Consider the following 15,242-nt stretch of genomic DNA (forward strand, 5'->3'; position numbering starts at 1 on the left):
TTTGTCCTCCAGTTAAGGTCTCCTTAACCGTAGATTTCTTAGTTTTACTTCATGCATTTATTCAGTTTTACTTAAAGCATCCAACCAGGATTAAAGAACTGGCTGGCACAGAACGCACCTGGGCTGTACTACCACTTGTGTTGCCAGGCAATAAATATAAAATTGCTGTGCTGCTATGCTTTTCCTGTAGCTTAGCAGCGCTGCAGTCAGCCTCACAGCTGCAGATTTCAGCTGTGCCTGCACAACGCAGGACGGCTCGGTGCTGAGGCAGCCCTGCGTGTCAGCGGAGCCGCGTCCCCTCGTCCCCTCCGCGCGCGGAAAACAGCCGGCGGGGCTCTGAACCCGCGCGCCCGAGCCGCCGCCGCCGCCGGCGCTAATTATTTACGGCCTCCGCTGTTTTCGAAAACATACGAGATTCATGCCTGCGTCCGTCGCCGCCGCCGTTCCGCAGGTGGCCCGTCGTCTGTCCTCGCCTTGACGGAAGACGGTCGCGCTCTCGGAGAGAGAAACCCGACCGCTCGAAGGCGCGGTCCGAAATGATTCATTGCGCTGGGAGTGATGCGGAGTTGAGCGCGGAGCTCGTCGCTGAGATCCGGTAAACGCGTAAATCGCGTGCGTTCCTCGCGTCGGCGTTTATGTCGACGAACAAATCCATTTAACACCCTGCGACAAGGCCGGGGTGTCCACCGGATGGCGGGGAGGACGTCCGCCGCTGAGTAATCGGCGCCAGAGCTGCTCTTGCCCTGTCGCAGGTAACCCGGAGCTCCTGAAACCTCGCAGACAGCACCCTGTCTCGGCTAGTTTCTGAAAGGGACGCGGCGGCGGGGCGGGAATTGGCCCGACTCGTTCGAAACCCGGCCGGACTCTGAGAATTACGCCTAGGCCTCGGGGTGCGTGTTTGAGTGGCGACAAGGCCGCTAAACAACCCGCGACAGGCCGTCCGTAGAAAAACGCTGACAGGTCCTGAATTTTACACAGCTCCGCGGGCACTGCGCTCAGGCGAGTCAGCGGACAGTGTGCAGGGGAAGGAATGTTTATGGCATAGCAAAACAAAGGGTCTTAGCGTCTGAACACGTCGCTTATTTTACTGCCCCACGTTGAAGTTTCATGGACATACACTTACGTGTGCACTTAGTTAAGATGTATATTAATTCATAACCCACTGTTAAGTGCTTTTTTAAAACATATTCAGTCTTCATGTTTTCTTGCAAGAACACCAAGCTGGCAAAAGACAAGAATCCAGGCTTTCCGCATTTATTGTACCCAGAATGAAAAGCAGCTATTCCTGATATTCTTATTCGTTGAAGGTCTGTTTTGTCTGATTTGTTTCGTGTTGTTCTCTCTGATTTTTAAGGAAAGAGAAAAGAACTATATCCTTTATGCATCTCATTGAATGATACATCCCATTGTTCAAGTCTTTTTTGACAAATCATTCCTACAAGCCAGGCCATCCTGGTGTTCTTGCTTAGACATGTAACAAAGGTAGGAATAATCCCCATAGATGTGACCAAGGCACAGTTTTGTAAGTCACATGTAAGTCTCAAGTCTTTACTTTTAAGTCCAAGTCAAATCCCAAGTAGTACGCCAAGTTTCAAATAAGCCTTGAGTTAGCAGTGCTCCGGTCAAGTCAAGTCACAAGTTCCCAGTTTCAGCTGTTATTGTGTCACAATGGTATCATCACAGTGCAATACAAGAGCTTGTCTTGTGCAAGATGAAGCCCACATTCATGCATGTGCTAAAAGACACTAAAATGTATCTTAGTACAAAGTACTGAATGCCTCTGGTGGATGAATGATTGCTTCTCCAGTTTTTCATTAACCATCATCTGCATACATTTTCAGGGGTTTTTGGGCTCTTTGCAATCAACTTCCGCATATTTTATGTGAATCCCTGGCAAGTTGGGGGGGAGTTCAACACCCCCCACCCTCCTGTGTCTCTGATTTTCCTGTCGTGAGCCATTTATCTTCAGACATAAGTCAAGTCTGAAGTGTTTTTTTTTTGTTTTGTTTTTTTACAAGTCTCAAGCCGTCAAATTAACTTGATTGTGTGACTTGAGTCCACAACTCTTGAGTCCACAACTCTGTATTACCTTTTCAGAAGTCTGACATCCTTGGAAGGAACAAGGAATAAGTATGTTCTCTGATGTTTCTTCTAACAGGGAGCAAGAGTTCAAAACTCAGCAAAGAACCTGGGGGTGAGGGACCGCACCCCATCCTCTGTCCCAAGGTAATCACAATGACACCCTCCCTCTATTGAGACCTTTTTGGAGCCCGCAAGAGATGAGTCAACGTTCTGCATTAAAAAAAGATATTATCACCCGCTCCATCCTTCTGCTTTTCTAGATTTTTATATCATGTTGTGTGTGAAATAGTAAATGACTTCTGGAAGTTTCTGGCTCCTCTGTGTGGTGAGCGATCGGGGGGGGGGGGGCTCCATGAGATCCCGCAATGGCTGAAGGAGAAAGAGAAGGAGGAGAGGTGAATTATACAGAGAAATCACCGTCTCAGCTCCCAGGGTCTGCAGACTTTCTGCAAGCCAGAGCAGGGCTCTGCCGCTCCAGCTAATGTAAAAGCCTGATCCGGACCAGATTAAAAGCTTGCCCGCTGTAATGATTCGGCACGAGATACTGCACGTCACAAGCACTGGAGTTTGAAATATAGGATTCCCCATGACAGGCGGCCCGCTTTCAACCTTTTAGCGAAATTGACAAATACAATTAAGCGGAGGATCATTAATTGAGATCCTGCAGCAAGATGAGGGGCTGTTCCATGCCCGGCACAGTGTTTTCAAGCGAGCGACTGGCTTTGAAAATCAGCTGCAGGAGGTAGATGCTCAGGGATTTGTATTCACAGGAGTCCGTTATGAGGCTGCTGTTACCGATCATTTTGACAGCCTTTTCCTGTAGGAGGACCAAGCAGAGGTTCAGTGTGTAAATGAAGACTTCCCCGAGACACCATACAAAAAAAGATGTTGAAAAACATTTAAGGATTAAGGATATTAACAGCTGGGACTCTGATTGTGAGAATGCTGGCTGAAGATATAATAGTGTTAGGAATGTAGTGTAATACAGTGTTTGGAATGTGACATTATTCTAACCATCAATGATTCTTTGTGAAAACTTTATCTAAGGCACTCTCTCAAGCTTGATAAGATTGCTCCTTCATAAAATACACCATGTACCCTTAAAATAATTGAACATATCTCGTGAGATCTTCTTCTTCATTTACTCCTATTGCATTTTACCATAACATGCTTTAATTTTCTCTTGCCCTGCTGTCTGTGGTCTGGAGAGCTAAGCTGTGACTGTGTGTTCCTTTGCCAGGTTATACAAGTTGTGCCAGCCCCCACCCCCGGATGGCGATTCGTGAAGACGGACTTCCAGGACCGAACTGGAACGGCTCCGATCCAGTTCTGATCCCCTGTTTAAAATAAACAGACAAACTACAACAAAAAAAACTGTCACAGCTCCTGGTGAAAAAGGCCTGGAAAAGGCATCTCTCAGTAGCCTATCCACAGGCTCCTACTCGCTGGCTAATCCGTGACTCCTGCTAAATGGGTTTCCTCGTCGTGTAAATAGTACATTTCAATGTAACTTCTCCTATTGTATTTTAAAGCATGATAAAGCATATGTGTTTTTTTTTCTAGTAACAGCCTGCTACATTACATCTCATTTTGATTTTAATGAGTAGAAAATGAAAACCCTCAGCCATGTCCCTAAGACCATTTCTCACTATGGTTCTGAAAATGAGATGTTCTCTTTCTCCCTGCAGTTCCATTAACCAGTATACTGTAAATAACTGTTTTGGTCTGAAAATTGCATTTTTATTGGTTATTGCCGTTGATACAATGTTAAGAAATTGCTACTTCTAAAGCTGATGAGTCACTAAACTGTTTCAAAAACAGTTTAATATGCTTTCTGTTACATGAACAGGATGTTGGTTCGTGGAATGATCAGGTATTAATGGAGCCCCCTGTTGGTCAGTTGAAACATGTTCACCTTCCTACAAGTCTTTGAATTGGCATTGTGTTCATTGTACTCAAACCATTTATCCTCAGGTTTTTACTTTGTTGAACAGTAAGATTTGAATTGATATTTCAGTTGATAAGTAAGATAATAACCACAATAAAGCATATTAACATGTGGATGACACAGAAGCACAAAACTGAAGATTACATTCAGACGTGTGTAGTTTACATTAGAATACTAGACCACATCATGTTATAAGTGCTGTTTTTTGATCGGTTTCATGTACTTCTGACAAAGTATTACAGTAGGATAGATGGCCTCAAGGCTGTGTGGTTCACTTACAGCCATGTTCAATACCTATGTGAGAGGAACATGTTCTGGAGGTTGTGTTTTATGACTTAAAGGTCTACAACAGTATACCTTTTTACATCACCCTAAGTAAGTCTATGAAATTTGTATATCTCATACTCAGGACCAAAAGGGCTGTTGTTCTATTTAAAAGCTTCAAGTTGCTAAACAGTTGTGTCAGTTGCATTGTAGGTTTTGTCATCACTATGCAAATAGAAAAAAGAAAATATTAAACATTGATACAGTAACATGTTATATGTCTCCATGAATCTCTAGTTATGTACTGTAAACAGCAATAATATTCAGTAAGTACGTTTTAATGTTGTATAATGAATAATGAATATGTCTTTGATGTAGCAGCTTCTAATGTGTGTTAAACTGCCAACACTTTAATACAGCGAAGTGTAAAGAAGTGACTGTAAAAACCTGTTAGCAGTCGTTGAGTGAAAATTACAGTAATTTATTTTATTTTATAAAACTGACCTTTCATAGAGTATGCAACATCCACAGTATACATTATATTTCATGTTAAACCAGTGTTTGTTTTTCAATATTGCTTTTTTAATATACGTCATACCATAGTTATTAATTTCAATTAAACACATATAAAAATGTATATTGTGACTTCTGTCCATTTTGTGTAATTAAAGTAACCTGTACCTTCTGTCAAGTAAGTAATAGTGTGAAGGACAACTGCATTTGAAGTTGACGTATTATTCTGGGAAAATCCTGATCAGTTTGGTGCATCATATTTGGAGAAATAGGAATATTGTTCAGTCTGAATGCATGTCCCAGTTTAGTTTGAGTTTCTGCTTTGCCAGCCTTATTTTGGAGATGGTCTATGTTTAAGTGATGCTGTAGGAGCAGTATCTCACTTGTGATGTCACCCCAGAGCACTTTGGCAGCCATTTTGTAGCAGAATTGTGCATTTAGGTACAGTAGTTTACACTCCTGGTTCTACAAAACCAGTACTGTGAATTTTTTTGCCAATGTCTTTCCACCAGCTGGCACCTGGAGAACACCAGTATAAAATTAATTATATGGCATAGATTTCTCTCTGATCAATCGCTCTGATGCAGGAATTGAAAGTTGAAAAAAGACAAGTCGACACATATCTGCATTTAAATACTACTTTTTAAATAAAGCCCCTCACCCCACTCACTTGTGTACACTTATTATGTGAGGGCTTGCAATACTGACTCAGCATGTCTGTCTGGTGCTTTTTTCTCCCGTAGCTGATCATGTGCTTTTGGCTGTACTTAAGTTCTCCCTCCTGTCTCCTGGCCCCTCTCTCTTCTCTCCTGTTGAACATTTTACTGTTTGATCATCTGATACCAGAACAGTGTAAACACTCAAAAGCTATGTTTTAGCTGGTGATTCAGCTGGAAAACCAGTTACAGTAAATCTTACTGTTTAAGCCAAGATGTCCTTTGTTCTCTGCTTAACCCCAGTAGGTCCTGGGCCTTAAAAGTGTATATGATACTATACATGGCTGAATGGTGTGTTGCAAGGGTGAACTATTGTAGATTTGCCTAAATGAGGTAGAAAGACCCAAGTCCTGCCATGTTTCTTCCACCCATGAGATCAGATAGCTGATTTCAATAATCTACCTCCTGGCTGAATAATTATGTTAATTGGCATATCCAGGTGATTGGTGGAAAAATACTGAGGGAGGACTACTTTCTGAACCTGTATTTTCCACCTCTGTCAATTAGTGAAGTCAGCGAGTGATAATGTGGAGTTTCTGAATCCTATTCAGCCTTTTTACTTTACACTGAATTTAGGAGTTAATTGAATCTTTTGGGATACTCAGGTAGGCCTAATTCTGCCAACTGTGTTCTGTGTATAATCTTTGTTTTAATGTATATGAGATTTATTTTGCCCTGTGTTCTGCTCAGACGGACATTGACACTGTTGTCAAATTGCTTACTTTACGTTCAGGCTTAATACGTTTGGTAGACAGATAGCTTGATATGATGTGATCGGCATGTATGCTCCGGATTGTTAGGACAAAGAAATTTAGCCCTTTGAAGAGTAGGTTTTTTTGGAATGTTTTTTCCCCAAAAAAATTCGAAATCGGTGTTCTAGAACTCGTTGATTTCAATTACCCATAGTGATTGCTTCATCAGCATTAGAATGTTCTGCTAGGAACATTCAAATCACGTAGCCTATTTCTGATTTTAGACCTTAAAGGGATATTTGTGTTTCCGCATCTATATTCATACATACGGTAAAACTTTTGTTTTACAGCAGCCCAACGTAGGCTATTATTGGGTAGTAACGAAGAGGATAAATCTTACATTGCGTCTTCCTCTCCTAATCAGCACATTGCAACCATTTGTTTCGTGGAATGGTAAATTGGCGGATGGACGTCGACCAGGTGCGCGCTGCATTAGACTACAGAGGCAAGAGCTGATCCCAGCAGATTTCACCTCCCAAAAGAACCATACGGATGGGAGCTTTGTTTGTCTCAGAAAAGAAAAGACTGGCAGCTTCAGATTGTGATTTACTGTGAAACACACACACACACACACAATTTCTCCATGTTAACCCGCACGACTCTCATTATTTTCAATGTCGTTCACACCGTGCCATCAAGCATTTGAGAACCAATGAACAGACTTACTACTCGAAAATATTATTCTAAATACCCTGGTGATTGGCTACATTTATGATCTGTTGTGTCGCGTGGTTGTATCGGGACTATGCATCATTTTGTAATTGACAGAGACGGCATCGACTTTTACCCATTGACGAAACTCTGGGTACATTGGCCAAACTTCAGGTCCAAAGTAGTTAGTTAGTTCTGACGTCTGCAGGTTTCCAACACAAGACAGCCTAGGCTCATTTTCTGTTTTAGTTGACTTAAAAAAACAAATGAACTAGCCTTTTCGTGAATATTATACTGACTACAAATCAACAAATGATAGGCTGTTATATGTCCAGTCAACTTTTCTTCATCTGTGGTATGTGAACAAAGGTGTCAACAAATGTGGAATCTCGATAGCAACAGCACAACATAGCCTAGGCACATAATATTGAAGTGAGTCACCACCTATAAAGAGACTTTAATAGAGTGCAAGTAAACAATGAAGGAGCCTTTGCTTTCTGTAGATGACCCGCATGAGCCAATAAGCTGGAGATCTCTTCTCACACTTAAATAACCATCTTTACCATTGGCTTCGTGAGCGAAGCCGTCGCTAGGGAGCCGCTTCGTTAAAGCAATAGGGAAGAGCTGGTTTTTCGTAGTAACCAACATAAGAGCTGCTCTCACTGTGCACTTCTTGATACAATGTGTTCTTCGATTAAACAAACTTGCAACTCATGACACCACGGCATTTGAGAGTAGATTGTCGACTTCACGGTTGCAGAAGCCCGACTATTGAGGACTTTCTGTTTACGTTCAAGCACATGCTTGAAACTATACTGCTTTTTTATGTGCTCATATTAAATGTAATAAAAATATAGATTTTCTCCATGGCGTCTCACCAGCAGTCAAGAATTCAGTCATACCTGGAGAAAAATAAAATCGGACCTCTGTTTGAGGTAAGTGTTCTTATAGGCTTCAATTCTTCCTGCAAATAAAACCAAAATGCTACCTTACTTTGATTCGGTTAAATTGCTTTTCATAGAAAATGCAGAATATCCTGTACTATCTCTACAATTCTTCTGTTTTAAATTGTCTTTATACAATCGTAAAACACAAAATATAACATCGGTGTGGTTTAAAGGCAGGGGTGTTGGCATCGTCGTTACTAAAACGACTATATTAGTATGGAAATTATTGACTTAGGCTATGTTTCATACTGGAGCTCTCGTTTTAATTTTCCTGCGTCCACTAAACATGAAAGTAAACAGTGCACTGTGCCTGGTTGTAGCTACTAGAGCAAGTATTTCTGCGGACGGGTTTGTTCTGCAATACGCCGCGCCGGATCACTTCAGTACTGTACGGAAGATATTGGGTAGGAGAAGCGCGGTCCTTGTATTTATTAAGTGCACACTGCACGGATGAGGACGTTGCATTTTTTGGACCTTTTGTGAAATCCAATGTTTATTCACCGTTTGTGTCAGCTTAATATTTCTGGTAAAGTGTAATTGAAACCGGAATACGTAACGACACTTTGGGGCACAAGAAGTCCCATGTCTTTCGACTCTTACTCGGGCCGCCTGAAGCATTGCTGCAGTGAGTCCGATCTTAAATGTGCATGGATGATGAATTGATTAATACATGGGTAAAAGCTGGTAGTCTACAAACCTCGTCTGATTAGCATCACTTGCAAGAACTAATTGTGCTTAAAATAGGCTACGCTGATCTATAACGCATTGTGTAAGCGATGCAAAAATAAAATAAAAAATAAACTCTCGTCCGACTTTTAGTTAGACGTGGCTTGATTAGCCTGTTTCCTTTTATTTAGCCATCGCGATTACATGCTATATTTTACAGACGGCCAATACATCCAAATGTATTCTGCTGTTAACCTTACAGGAACTAACACTAAGTAGGTTTATTGCATGGGGAAAGCAGATTTGTTTTCAAAAAGCTTACAAATCACGTAGTTCCTTAAAATATGCAATCAAAAAGAGGACGGAATTGCGTCTGTATTAGTTAGGCTATATTAGGCTATCAATTCGACTATTTCATATTGTTTTTCCTTTCTCAAGGATAGCGCACGATTTGAAATACAGCCATTTCTAAATCATGGGGGGGAGGTATACTTGAAGTACTCGCAGTGCTTTAAGTTTTATTTTTCTAAAGTAAATGTAACGCATTGCTTTCTCAAATTACTTACAGTGGTTTAGACGTGAGCGTGTCACTTCGTAGTCTACTGTGGGAATGAAGGGTATTCTGATAAGCTGTGGTGTTAAAATTTTATTTAATGATCGCCACGTTATGTGGAGTCATACTGTAACTCTGCCAGGTAAACTGTTTGCATAATTCCACCCTGGGAGTTATTATTATGATTTGGTAAAAAATAACATAGGTTTTGCGTCAGAAATCAAATTTTGTCTGCTCTCTACTTACAGAGCCCCAAATTCCTTTCTGAATTCAATTAATTATAACTCGAGCTTTTAGTGAGTCAACCAAAAATTCAGAAACCGCTTCAAGAAGACAAACCCTTTTTAACCATCTACAACATTTACATATAGCAGGAATAATACAATATGTCCCTCCTTCCTGTGTGTCAGGGATGGAGCGGGAGTACACCATTCGTGTTATAAATGCTGACCTATGGTTGCATAAATGTAGGCTAAATACTGTCAGCATAAGCCTTTAATATTTTATTAGATGGTGTTTGGCATAAAGGCTTTTGGAAGTATATTTAATAAGTGGGGCAAATGTGCCATAATTAAAACCCATAGGATATGTGCCAGTAACACCACATGCTGTTTCCCTTCCCAGTCAGATTTACATAAGCCCTCAATAGTACAAACATTGTGGTGTGTGTGTGTGTGTGTGTGAGAGAGAGAGAGAGAGAGAGAGAGAAAGAGAGAGGCTCACCAACTGCTGATGTTTCACTTTCTTCTTTGCGTCCAGTCAGGACTATACTCAGAACTGGAATATTACGCAACAGTACAGCTAAAAAGAACTGCATGTTGCATTCCAGCACCATGGACAGCACTATGGAGTTCTGGTTTGTAAAATAGGTCTGTAAAGTTAACTCAGGTTTCCAAACAAGGAGCTGTCTCGCTGAGCTGGTTCAGTGGAAGATGCTACCTCTTCACAAGCCTCTGGAAAAGAGGCGTAGGCATGGCCTTTTACTTAGAACCAAAGGGACGCATATGTGCATGATTGTAACTTCTATAAATAAAAAATAAAAACATCATCTGAATTGTACATTGAGTTTAAGCCAATAGCTTTTTGTAATTTCTTAAAAAGCCAAAGCCAAGCTGTCACAACAGACCTTGTTATAAACCCTATGGAACCATTGCATTACTTGGAAAGACAACGAATATGTTCATAATCATATGTTGTTTTGAAAGGTTTTTTTTGTGTCCAAGACAGCTTCTGTCTGGAGAGCTGATTAAAAACTGCCTCGCTGTAGCCTTTTGTTCCCGGTTTCTCTTCTCTCAGATTGACGCACAGCGTCCTGAATGCTCCGATTTTAGTACGCGGAATTATCACCTGGCGCTGAACCCCGTCTCATATCAGCAACAATCAAAGCACAGAGAAATGGACCTTATCCCCTCTGGGCGTCTGTCGGACTCGCGGCTCACGCAGCGGCATTCGTTTTCGCCTTACATTCTGCTCTCTCGCCTTTTAAATGTGCCTCTTCGGGGAGCAGCGGCCTACCTTTGTGCAGGTCTGTTCGTGCCATTACCCTCCGCCGTCTGTTGCCTTTCGTCTGTGCGGCGTATTAAAATGCTACGCTGGGGACAGACTTAGAGCTTATTGGATTTCTGCTCTGCTTTCTTCTCAATGCAAAGGTTAAACAGGCTTTGCGGAGACCTCCCAAAGTTTTGATAGCATGTTTTTTTTTATGAAAAAGTCAGAAGCCTTCAACAGTATGGAAAATATCTCTGATGTGAGGTCCACAGTACCAGTCCAATTATTTTCTTTTTGTAAGAAAAGTAATGTGTTAAATCAGGTTTGGTTTGTAAATGAACTGGAAATTACCCTATGTATAATGTTCCTTTATGAAATGACCCTATCATAGACCTCTTGATTTAATCCAAGCGTTTAATATTGAGAAAATGTGTTCTCACCGATATGTTTGCCCCTGTCAGCCAAGGCTTCAAACATCAAAATAGGTCACACGGCTAATTAGAGTGAACACGCTGTAGTACAGACAAAAATCAGAGCACTGGATTTGTGCTCTTGAGGGCTCTTATTTGTGGTTAGTGTTCATTTCCAAGAGCTCTCACAGGCTACAGAATCAGTCCTGGATCTAAATGTAGCTTTGAGCCTTGGCTGCATTCATTCAAATGGGGCCACCTGTTTACCCTAGCCCACCCACAGCACTCTGCACCTGGACCAGCTTCTATGCTGATTGCCATGTTGTGGAAAGAGAGGCCGAAACAATGGAGCTTGTTTACCAAGCCCTCCATAGAGGTTCTTCTAGCCAGGTTATTTACATGGAAAAGTATGGCTGTACCTATGGTTAGAAAATTGCTTTCAGAGACCACAATTTGTGCAAAGCTCATCACTCACTAAACATCATTAAAGAGAGGTCACCTACTGTTCCAAAGGAGGATTCTGTCAGCACATCTTTCTTGCCATGATTTTTCATTAGTAATGGGTTCACCTCTTAGGTCAGTCCCTCTTGTTCCTATCTTGATGCTGATTGTTTGATATACCATGTCTTATACTGTACATCCCTCCATTCGTTGAGATTAAAGTCATCAGGCAGGTGGCATGGAAACTGCACCCTGCATGTCATGAGGTCCACTCTTAATGTGCTCGAGAAATAACATGAGACTACAAGTCAACCCCTCACCATTAGGTACTGTATGTAGTGTCCAGGCAAAATGTGTAGGCAGATGGAAATGGTGGCAGACAGTTATTCTCCGGAAGAAGGGGCTAATAATTGTGTGCACAGAGCTGTAAGACCATACTGTGTTTGGCAAAAATGAAAGAGCAGATCCTCTGCGCACCTCTGAAATGAACAATTCAGTCATTTCAGTCACTTCTCCCTATCTGTTACTCCTGGCTTGCTCAGACATTCCCACTTGCACAAGTCCATGCAATTTTTCTACCGTAAAATCATTCAGAAAACTATAGTAGTACAAAAAAGTAGTACTAAACAATTTGAAGCACATTCTTCAGATCAATTGTAATTACGATTGTTAAATATTTGTAGTTATGTAAGTGTACACATTTAATGCGATTGCTCCAAACAGGTATGCCAGTAGTGAATTAAACAAAATCAATGAGAACTCTTTCCCAAATTTTGAACCTGTGCTTCGCCTCTTTGATTTGTAATTCTTGCATCACAGTAAATTACACAAATGACTAATTCATTCAATTTCTTTTCTTAGTGTTTTATGCACAGATCTCTGATATGCAGGCCATACATAGTATCTGGAATAATTTTACAAAGTATGTCATGAAATTAATAATGTGAATTTTGTATGGCATTTAAATGTTTTCATTTCTTAATTTGGCTTCTAATTATTCTTATCTTTTGTTTTACATATGTACTTATTGATATGAATGATTGTAGAATGGAATATTGCATTTTGCACAAGTAGTCTTGGGACTGTGAAATTACTTGATTGCATATGCTTAGGAACAGAGTTACATACATTGTTGATGCTAAAATATACACTACATGGCCAAAAGTATGTGGACACTTGAACATCACGCCCATATGTGCTTGTCGAACATCTCATTTCAAAACCAAGGGTATTAATATGTTGGTTCCCCCTTTGCTGCTGTTACAGCCTCCACTCTTCTGACTTTCCACTAGACTTTGGAACATGGCTGTGGGATTCACTTCCATTCAGCCACAAGAGCATTAGTGAGGTTGGGCACAGATGTTGGGCTTAAGGCCTGGTTTGCAGTCAGTGTTCCAACGGTGTTTGATGGGGTTGAGGTCCAGGCTGTGTGCAGACCAGTCAAGTTTTTTATCACCGAACTTCAGAAAACCTTCAACACTTCTTGCTGTGTGCACGAGGGCATTGTTTTGGTGAAAGAAGAACGGGCCTTCCCCAAACTGTTGCCAGAAAGTTGGAAGCACACAATTCTCTAGAATGTCATTATATGCTGTAGCATTACTATTTCCCTTCACTGTAACTAAGGGGCCCAGCCCAAGTCACGAATAACAGCCCTAGACCATTATTCCTATTCCTCTAGTTCTTGCGCTGACGTTGTTTCCAGAGGCAGTCTGGAACTCAGTAGTGAGTGTTGCAACCGAGGACAGATGTTTTTTAATGCAGTCCCGTTCTGTGAGCTTGTGTGGCCTACTGCTTTGTGGCTCAGCTGTTGTTGCTTCTAGATGCTTCCGCTTCACGATAACAACACCTACAATTGACCAGGGCAGTCGTAGCAGGGCAGTAATTTGACAAACTGACTTCTTTGAAAGTCACTGAGCTCTTCAGAATGACCCATTCTACTGCCAATGTTTGTCTATTGAGATTGCATGGCTGTGTGCTTGATTTTATGCAATGGGTGTGGATGAACACACTAATTAGAAGGGGTGTCCACATACTTTTGGCCATATAGTGTATGTGGAAAAGGAGGAATTCATTGTATCCAGCTAGACCCATTGTGCCAAATTTAGATAGCAACAAAAAAGATCCTTTTTTCAAATATGAAAAAATATTGCAGTCACTGCTGTATTAGCATTTGGCCATTAGTGCAGATATTATGTTTTTGTTGAGTGTTCCTTAGATCATCAAACACAAAATAGCTCCCAAATGTTAGTTGCACTGCTATGATGCTGAAAGGGACATTTCCATCTGAAAATTGAAGTTATTCATTAATTTTCTTGTGGATAAAGACAGCTCTTTGCAGTGCATTGTTTTCCTGTTTAAGACATTATCATTCGTGGATGTGGTTGCAACAGCACTTACATCATCCAATTAACTCATGTTGGAAAATATTGGCATCCAATTTTTTAGGTATTTAGAAGAGACTTTAACACAAAACCTTTTTTGGTTCTTTTTCCATACTGTTCCATTCATTTTGGATTCAAGGCCTTATGAACCCCAAGGTCTTTCATGGACTAATCAAATCTGAAAAAAATATTCTGTGCAGCACTATCATCTTTGGGTAAATGAATAACTTTCATTTTTAGGGTGAACTATCCCTTCAAGCCACTCATCTACTTTATAGTACTTCAGGCAACACTAAAACCCAGTGCCAATTGCACTGGCACCTCAATATCTTGGTGCTTTATATGCCTTTTACAGCGATGTATCTGTTAGCAAGGCTCTGTTGTTGTTGACATTAGGATTTTTGGGGAGCAGGTAATGGTTGCATGTGGAATTATATCATGTCACCTTTTGTACCTCATATTTGAACAGGATATATCTCCAAATATGTGATTAAAAATACAACCAAGCATCATTGGATAGAGCATGGCTTCCTCTGGTTTGTGGCCAAACACCAGGAACATTTCGCCTGATTAGGAATGACATGGATTCCCTGCTCGGATTTGGACAGGAAAGCCATTTCCGTGCCAGTGAAGGAGGTCACTGATGGAATGAGCACCTGCGCCGATTCTCTCTGCTCTCCCGACGCTATTGGTTCATTTTTATAGACGATGTGAGGCCGCCCTGATGTCAGGCATATCTGACTATGAGGCTGCCTCTGTTATAGAGAAAGTAATGGGGTGAATTGAGCCCAGCTGTTCTGTTTTGTCAGGAAACTGTCCGTAGGACCGTGACCGCAGCGTAATAGAACGGCGAGCAATGTTCATCGCTGTGAAAAAGATGCTTGCGGTTACATGGCCGCCTCTGCCGCCAAATGATCGTTCCGTTTTTGATATTATTATGATGGAGATCTTTCCAGCTTGGTCATATGGGGCCAAGGGGAAAATGGTAGAGGTGTGTCTGCAGCTGGCTGGTAATATTAGTACTGTAGTTTTCTTTCTTTATTTTTGGGGGGGGGGGTGTTGGGGGTGGGGGGCAGAGGTTGATTAGGTTCTTCAGGAGGGGTGGGGTGGTTTGGTGCTGGGTACAATATGAACAAGGACAGAGTTATGGGTAGGGGGGTGGGCAGGATATTACTTTGGTTGGGATGGACTGGGGTGGATGGGCAGCGGGATTTATCTTTGAAAATACGTAGATATGACTGTCTTTATTTGTAATTGCTGAGTTTCATTTAACTTGACAAGATGATTTAAAATGAACATCAGAGACAAATGATGGCCTTTTATGTGTGTGATGAAAGCTTTATCTGAAAGCTTTTTCAGGCTAGGAATAAAGACCATCTCCCTGCCCTTGGACGTACTGAATGCATGTGCATTTAGAATTTTGAACTTGG

The 15,242-nt window shown here is 41.4% G+C and overlaps 2 protein-coding genes across 10 annotated transcripts in view; both read left to right on the forward strand.

Moving 5' to 3' along the window:
- Positions 1-4,931, forward strand: part of prex2 (phosphatidylinositol-3,4,5-trisphosphate-dependent Rac exchange factor 2) — a 107,065-nt gene extending 102,134 nt beyond the window's left edge. For both annotated transcript variants that reach the window (XM_064333025.1, XM_064333026.1), the window contains exons 39-40: positions 2,159-2,226; positions 3,323-4,931. In XM_064333025.1, coding sequence (XP_064189095.1) covers positions 2,159-2,226; positions 3,323-3,368 — 114 coding nt within the window. In that variant the 3' untranslated portion in view covers positions 3,369-4,931. The remainder of the gene's footprint in view (positions 1-2,158; positions 2,227-3,322) is intronic.
- Positions 4,932-5,980: 1,049 nt separating this feature from the next.
- The window catches only part of c4h8orf34 (chromosome 4 C8orf34 homolog), an 84,429-nt gene continuing 75,167 nt past the window's right edge, over positions 5,981-15,242 (forward strand). For 3 of the 8 annotated variants that reach the window (XM_064333029.1, XM_064333028.1, XM_064333033.1), the window contains exon 1: positions 7,096-7,861. In XM_064333029.1, the coding sequence (XP_064189099.1) occupies positions 7,793-7,861 (69 nt within the window). In that variant the 5' untranslated portion in view covers positions 7,096-7,792. Of the gene's footprint in view, positions 6,129-7,095; positions 7,862-15,242 lie in introns of those variants that run through there. The other 5 variants (XM_064333034.1, XM_064333035.1, XM_064333027.1 and 2 more) reach the window with 5 other exon arrangements.

The sequence above is a fragment of the Anguilla rostrata genome, chromosome 4, assembly GCF_018555375.3.
Source record: "Anguilla rostrata isolate EN2019 chromosome 4, ASM1855537v3, whole genome shotgun sequence".
Taxonomy (NCBI): Eukaryota; Metazoa; Chordata; class Actinopteri; order Anguilliformes; family Anguillidae; genus Anguilla; species Anguilla rostrata.